At 52.7% G+C, this 6,711-nt stretch overlaps 1 protein-coding gene across 1 annotated transcript in view; it reads left to right on the top strand.

The window, feature by feature from the left end:
• SHOX2 (SHOX homeobox 2) overlaps positions 1–5,877 on the top strand; it is a 59,377-nt gene extending 53,500 nt beyond the window's left edge. The window contains 1 exon segment of the mRNA XM_057383799.1: positions 5,692–5,877. Coding sequence (XP_057239782.1) covers positions 5,692–5,877 — 186 coding nt within the window.
• The last annotated feature ends 834 nt before the right edge of the window (positions 5,878–6,711 follow it).

The following is a 6,711-nucleotide window of genomic DNA, read 5'->3' as shown; positions in this document are numbered from 1 at the left end:
GGGCTGGGAGCGGCAGGAGCTGTGCTGGCCACGGGCCAGTGCCCAGGGCACGGTGGCATCGGCTCCGAGCCGGCCCTGACAGCTTCATTAGCCAGAGCCAATCTCTGCAGAGCGAGATGGCACCTTGGCTAATTAACAGAGCCCCAGATATGCAGATTTCCCTGGGCTTCTCGGGCAGAATAACCCAGCGAGCAGCACGGTGYGAGCTGGGGGGGATCTCTCCAGGAATTGTGCTGCTCTTTAGAGTTATCGCTCATTAAAGGTTGCAAAAAGGGGGGAAAACTGTGAAAAGGCAACTCCGGGAGCAGAAAGAGTTTGCGTTATTGTTCGCCCTGTGAAAAGCAAGGTGCAGGATGTAAAGCCCCGGGGGAAAGCTGCCGACAATGGACCCCATAGCAACAACAACTTCTGAGGGGGAGCGGGCGGCTGCGCATCCCTCTGGCCGCCCCTTGATGTCGGAGCTGCAGCCCCGGGAGCCGGGCGAAGCCCCGAGGGGACAAAGAATCCCCGCTGCCCGCCAGACAAAGGCGGCTCCTTCCCGGCACAAAGCGGGGCTGGMGCTCGGCTCGGCTGGAACGACCCCGCACCCGCACGGGGAGCAGGAGCTGCGGGGTGTGGGGTGGAGGGGAGCTCAAAGGGGTCCTGTCCCAGCTGGAATGGCCCCCGGTGCCCATCAGGGGATGTAGGGGAGCTCACGGGGTCCTGTCCCAGCTGGAACGGCCCCTGGTGCCCGTCAGGGGATGTAGGGGAGCTCACGGGGTCCTGTCCCAGCTGGAACGGCCCACAGTGCCCATCAGGGGATGTAGGGGAGCTCACGGGGAGCTCACAGGGTCCTGTCCCAGCTGGAATGGCCCCTGGTGCCCAAAAGGGTCCCATCCCAGCTGGCACAGAGCTGGTGCCAATTGGGGTCCCGTTCCTGTTGGCACAGATCATGATGCCCATCAGGGTGGCCATTGGGATCCCATCCCTGTTCCCATGGCCCTTGGCTCCTGTTGGGATCCTTTCCCATTGGCACTGCCCATAGTGCCCATCGAATCCCATCCCTGTTTCCATGGCCCATGGTTCCATTGGGATCCCATCCCTATTTCCATGGCCCTTGGTGCCCATTAGGATCCCATCCCGTTGTCACAGCCCATGGTACCCGTCAGAATCCCATCCCCCTTAGCACAGCCCGTGATTTTTGTTGGGATCCCATCCCTCTGGCACAGCCCATGGTACCCATCACGGTCCCATCCCTGTTGGCACAGCTCATGATTTTTGTTGGGATCCCATCTCTGTTCCCATGGCCCATGGCTCCTGTTGGGATCCCATCCTTGTTGGCACAGCCCATGATTTTTGTTGGGATCCCATCCGTGTTCCCATGGCCCATGGTGCCCGTTGGGATCCCATCCCTGTTCCCGTGGCCCATGGTGCCCATCACGGTCCTATCCCACTGGCACAGCCCATGATTTTTGTTGGGATCCCATCCCTGTTCCCGTGGTCCATGGCTCCTGTTGGGATCCCATCCCTGTTGGCACAGCCCATAATTTTTGTTGGGATCCCATCCCCCTTAGCACAGCCCATGATTTTTGTTGAGATCCCATCCCTGTTCCCATGGCCCATGGTGCCCATCACGGTCCCATCCCACTGGCACAGCCCCTGCTCAGCACCCTGGGGACACCTTTCAGCACCTCCCAAAGGCTCAGCAGTTCCTCACTCTCCCCCACCCCTCTGCCCCCTCCCCTCCCCTACCCTGTGGCAGATATTTTTAGCTTTCCCCCTTTGTCACCGAGCACCAACCGCGGGGTTCAAACCACATTTCCCTCGTTGCATTAGCGAGRAGCGGAGTAATTTTGACTCAATTTTTACATGCAAAGGTCACCATTAAAAAGTCATCATTCAGCTGCTCCYGGGGCTGGGCCCTGCCTGTGCTGTCATTAGAGCAGAACTCTGCCTGAATCGAGGGGGTATTTTTAGCTGACAGTATCAGAGAAGGAGCTGGGGGTGCATGGGGAGATAAGGGCACGGTTTAGATTTCTGCCTTTACGCTCACTGTCACATTCGAAAAAATAAATCATAATTTTGATTTTCCACGTCCCTGAGGGAGAGATTGACAAGAGCATCCAGCACCATAATTGGATCATTCCTCTGGGAAAGTTGGCTCCTCYGCTGAAATCCTTACATGCTCTAAGGAAAATTGCTCTCAGCATTATTGAAAATATTTTAGGAGACTGTGGATTCTGGGGCCTTTCCAATTGGAGCGCTCGGGTCGGTCCTGCCAAAGGAAGACAATAATGGGAACCAAATCTGGAGAGTGTTGCACTTAATTGGAGCCCAATCCTGGGAGCCCCAAGGCCCAGGACCCCCAGGGGGCCCGAGCCCTCCTCTGGCGGGTCCGAAATAAATTATTGAAAATCTTTTTTTTTTTGATAATGAAAAATTCAAGTGTTCTGACATGGGTGAGTGCTGGAGAGCAGGGCTGCAAGAGGATGGTACGAAGCCTGTCCTGCACAATCCTTGCTCCTGGTGCTGCAAAATTTGGGATACAAATCTTTGGGATGTGTTTGAGCGGTGGTTCACAGCCCCTGTCTGCATGCTCAGGGTGATGAGGGTCCTTGCAGAGGTTCTCTGCCATCCTCACCCTCCATCTGGAGGTCCCTGAGGTCAGGGTCAGGCTCCTCTCTGAGGGAACAAGGGACAGRACAAGATTGCCCCAGGGGAGGTTTGGGTTGGATATTTGGGAAAATGTTTTCATGGAGAGGGTTGCCAAGGCCTGAAGCAGAGCAGTGACAGAATCCCCTTCCCTGGGGGGATTGAACAGCCCTGRACAGTGGATGTGGCACTGGGGACATGGGCAGTGGGAATGGATGGASTCGATGATTTCAGAGAGCTTTTCCAACCCAGAGGATTCAGGGATTCTGAACCATGGGGGCCGTGCTGGGGACCCTCCATCATTCCCTGTGGGATCAGTGGTGCCATGCAGGGTTTTACCCGGCTCACATTCAGAGCACGGGGCTAAAAGGGAAGGTTTTGATGAGATGGAGCCTTCCTTGCTTCCACATAAATTAATTGCACATTTTAATGAGCTAACAGGTGGTTCCACTTCAGAGCGAGCAGATGTCACCCTGAACAAGCCGAATCCCCTCACCCTCAGCCATTCCTCACTTTCTCCTCACCTCTTCCCTTTCCCCTTCTTCTCTCCCTGATTTACGAGCAGCTCYGATYTGAGATGTTTTGTCTGGCTCTGTGRATATTGATGCTGATTTCAGCTGTGTCCATAACTTCCTGTTCTTCCTGGGACCGTCCCTTCTCCCAGGCTCCGGCGCTGCTCTCCCACCCCGATTCACCCCTCGGAGTTTTTGGGAGGCAGCTCCATTTGTTAGCCCTGCCTCTTGCCTGCACATTTGTCTTGGATTATCTCCCGAGGAGAGCACGATAAGTACTTACACAAACCTACGCCGAAATTAAACACACAAAACAAATGAGCCCGGCGTGTTCGTGTTCTTTCATTTCCAGGGAGAATGCCCGGGAGGAAACACTTGTGTGACCGCAGATGGAGGATGGGCTGGGAGCCCCAGGAGCATTGGGACTGCCCTCTTCAGAGGAAAACTCTCCTCTACTTCCCAGATGGAGAGAAAAAATGATAGCACTGCTAATGGCTGGGCACCGSAGGGAGGGAGGAGGCACTGGGGATGGAGGGAGGACTGGAAAATAATAATGGGAAATGTTTTGATAAGAAGCGTTGTGGTCTTATAGAAATATTCCAAAACTTCTGGAGCCCATTTCTGCCCAGATTGAACCCAGATGACAGCAAGCTGTTTGCATGGACTGGAATGTGCCTCCAACAGACACCCAGTCCTGCGRGCTGGGGACCCGGGGGGCAGCGTGGGGGTGGCTCTGGGGGGCTCASAGCTCCCTCACCTCATCCAGAGCCCCAAAACATCCCTGTCTGACCGTGCCCAGCCACTCCAGCACCCCTGGGAGCTGTTTGCAGTCCCTCACATCCCTCCTGGGGCAAAAGGAGAGGATTCCAATAGGACAAAATCCTGGAAATCATGAATGGCACATGGAAAGCACCTTCAGCTTTTCAAAGGCTGGAGAGGGCTCAGCCCACACCACACCAGCAGCAGCCTGGCACCTCCCTGGGCCTTGGAGAACATCAAAACCAGAGTAAATCAGCGCTTCCACCTCTCCCCTGRCCACCCTCCTTTTGCCTCCTCTTTCTCCACAGGCACCACCACTGACATTCCCTTTACACCCCTCCTAAACTGCCTCTGATGTTCAGGATCAAGCAGCAATGAAAAGTGTTAAACTGATCACTGATTCCCTCCTGGAAGCTCTGGAGTGTGATCCTGCTTTTTATTTTATTGGAGCACCCAGCCACATGCTTGAAGGGCCACAGCACCGATCCCTGTGGGGTTTGGCTCTACCCCTGCATGGGCACTGTCTGGAATTTGCAGTTTTAGTGCAAAGATCAGCATGAAAATGCAGTGCCCTGGGTGAGATCCATTCCTTTGTCAGCAGCCACTGCTGCCCGCGGCCATCAGCCTCTGCGGAGCGCTCGGGGAGGATGAGCCCTAAACATTGCATTCAATTTGCCATTCCTTTGCTCCATCAGGGAAAAATTCCCAGGAAAGGCCTGTCCAGCCTGGCACAGCTGCCCAGGCAGTGGTGGAGTCCCCGTCCCTGGAGGGATTTATCAGCCCTGTGGATGTGGCACTCGGGGACGTGGTTCGCAGTGGCCTTGGCAGCGCGGGGGAATGGCTGGACGAGATCTCAGATTTTTCCAACATACAAGATTTCATGATTTCATGATTTTGTGGGGTGGTGCTGGCCCCAGAGGCCWGGGCTGGTTGCACAAACAGCAGAGCAGCTCCTGGAGAGCAGCGATAGCGATCAGGAGCAGCAGGAATGAGCCGGGATGTGTAATTCCCATCCAGCAGGAATAATCTTCAAAGTCCTGCTGGGGCGCTTCTTGGACGGCAGCGGAGTTTTCCCTGCTGTAAATGGGATGCGAAGGAATTAACCAAAGTTGGAATGTTATTGTTTGTGTCAGACTCTGTTAACCACGTTAAAACTATATATAATACTTCAATTTCCTATGTCAAAACTCTCTAATGGGCAATATTCCGAAATCAAAGTCTTATGGAGCGGTTAATCTTCCGCACGGACAACGCCAAGTTTAAATCCAGTCCAAATGCCACTTCTCAGTCACAGCTTTAAAGGATTATAAACGATTATAATGGTATTTGTCTACTTGCCTGATACATAAGTTCACGTCAATGTTATCTCAGGAATTGACATTCGGTTTCATCTCGGAGGTGAGAGAATAAACTGTTGACGAGCAGCTTCAGAGAGGAAAATGGATTAGCGCTAATGTAATTAGGGCTCCATTCACAGATGATTATTTTCGGCGGGCGCACAAACGGCGCTGATAAGGAGAGAACTCGGCAGGGGTGGAGGGGGAGGCGTTTGTGCTTTATCCTGCACGGGTGAGGGTCTCTGCTGCAGCTCCTGATCCAGGATCACCCCGTGTCCATGGGGAGCCTAAAGGCAGCTGGGGCTCTGGCACTGGATTTTCATCATTTCTGTGATTTCTGTGTTTTCTGTGATTTCCGTGATTTCCATGTGGAGTTGATGGGGATGAAGGTTTGCTGCTGGTGCCTCTCTGGCAGGTCAGGGACTGAGTCTCTGTTTTGGTGCCTTCCTTAGTCCTGTCCCAATGTGCCAACTCCAACATCGATGCCAGGGCCAACATCAACCAATGTCAACATCAACTCCAGCTCCAAAATCCAAACCAACATTGATGCCAGTGCTAAAATCAACACCAGCACCAACATCAACAACAATGTCAACATCAGCACCAAACCTCAAAATCAACACCAAAACCAACACTGACCCCAATGGCAGCATCAACATGAATGCCAAAATCAACACCAAAGCCAAAATCAACACCAATGCCAAAATCAACACCAAAGCCAAAATCAACACCAATGCCAAAATCAACACCAATGCCACCACCACCACCACCACGATGGCCTTCACCATCTCATGGCTTTTGACTCCTTCCAGCACTCCAAACCCACAGACATCTAAAGCTACTGTGCCTCTTTAACGTGGTGTTTGTGACTCTTCAGCTCTTAAAAAACACACGAAAGAATAAAGATTGTCCCCGAGGATGATGGAACAATGGGAAGCAGCGACGATTTAATGAAAATAAATAAATTAATCTGTACACACTGGTGCTAATACAAATGCTTTGTGAATGGCATGAAAGATTTTACATTATTTCCAAAAAAGCACAAAACTCTTTTTCTTTTGCATTAAAAACTCAATTTAGTTTTAAGTCACATGATAAATGGTGGCAAATTGAACTTTATTATGAATTCATGAACGCAGTTTAATACAATTGTTCTCTCTGCTCTTTGTGCTTTAAAGACAGTCCCTTCTGCCACGATGCCATTTTTTAAGGTGCTGGTTCAGCAGTGATGATCTGTGGTTTCGCTGGCCCGTGGGTTCGGTGCCAGCAGAGCCGTGCTCCATGTCTGGCACGGTGTACACTGGGATTATGGGCTGTGGAAGAGTTTCTGCTGCCTCCCCGTGCCCTGGCTGGGCAGGAAATASCCTCACGTGGAGATCTGCGGGGGAATGATGGAGTGGGGATTATTTCCTGCAGACAATGTGAGCTCAGAGCGTGCAGCCTTGGCCTCGGCAGCCTTGGCAGCCAATAAT

Source organism: Malurus melanocephalus, unplaced genomic scaffold (assembly GCF_030028575.1).
Source record: "Malurus melanocephalus ecotype Western Australia unplaced genomic scaffold, MMel_1.1 scaffold_660, whole genome shotgun sequence".
In the NCBI taxonomy this organism is placed as follows: domain Eukaryota; kingdom Metazoa; phylum Chordata; class Aves; order Passeriformes; family Maluridae; genus Malurus; species Malurus melanocephalus.
This window is presented reverse-complemented; position numbering and strand designations above follow the sequence as displayed.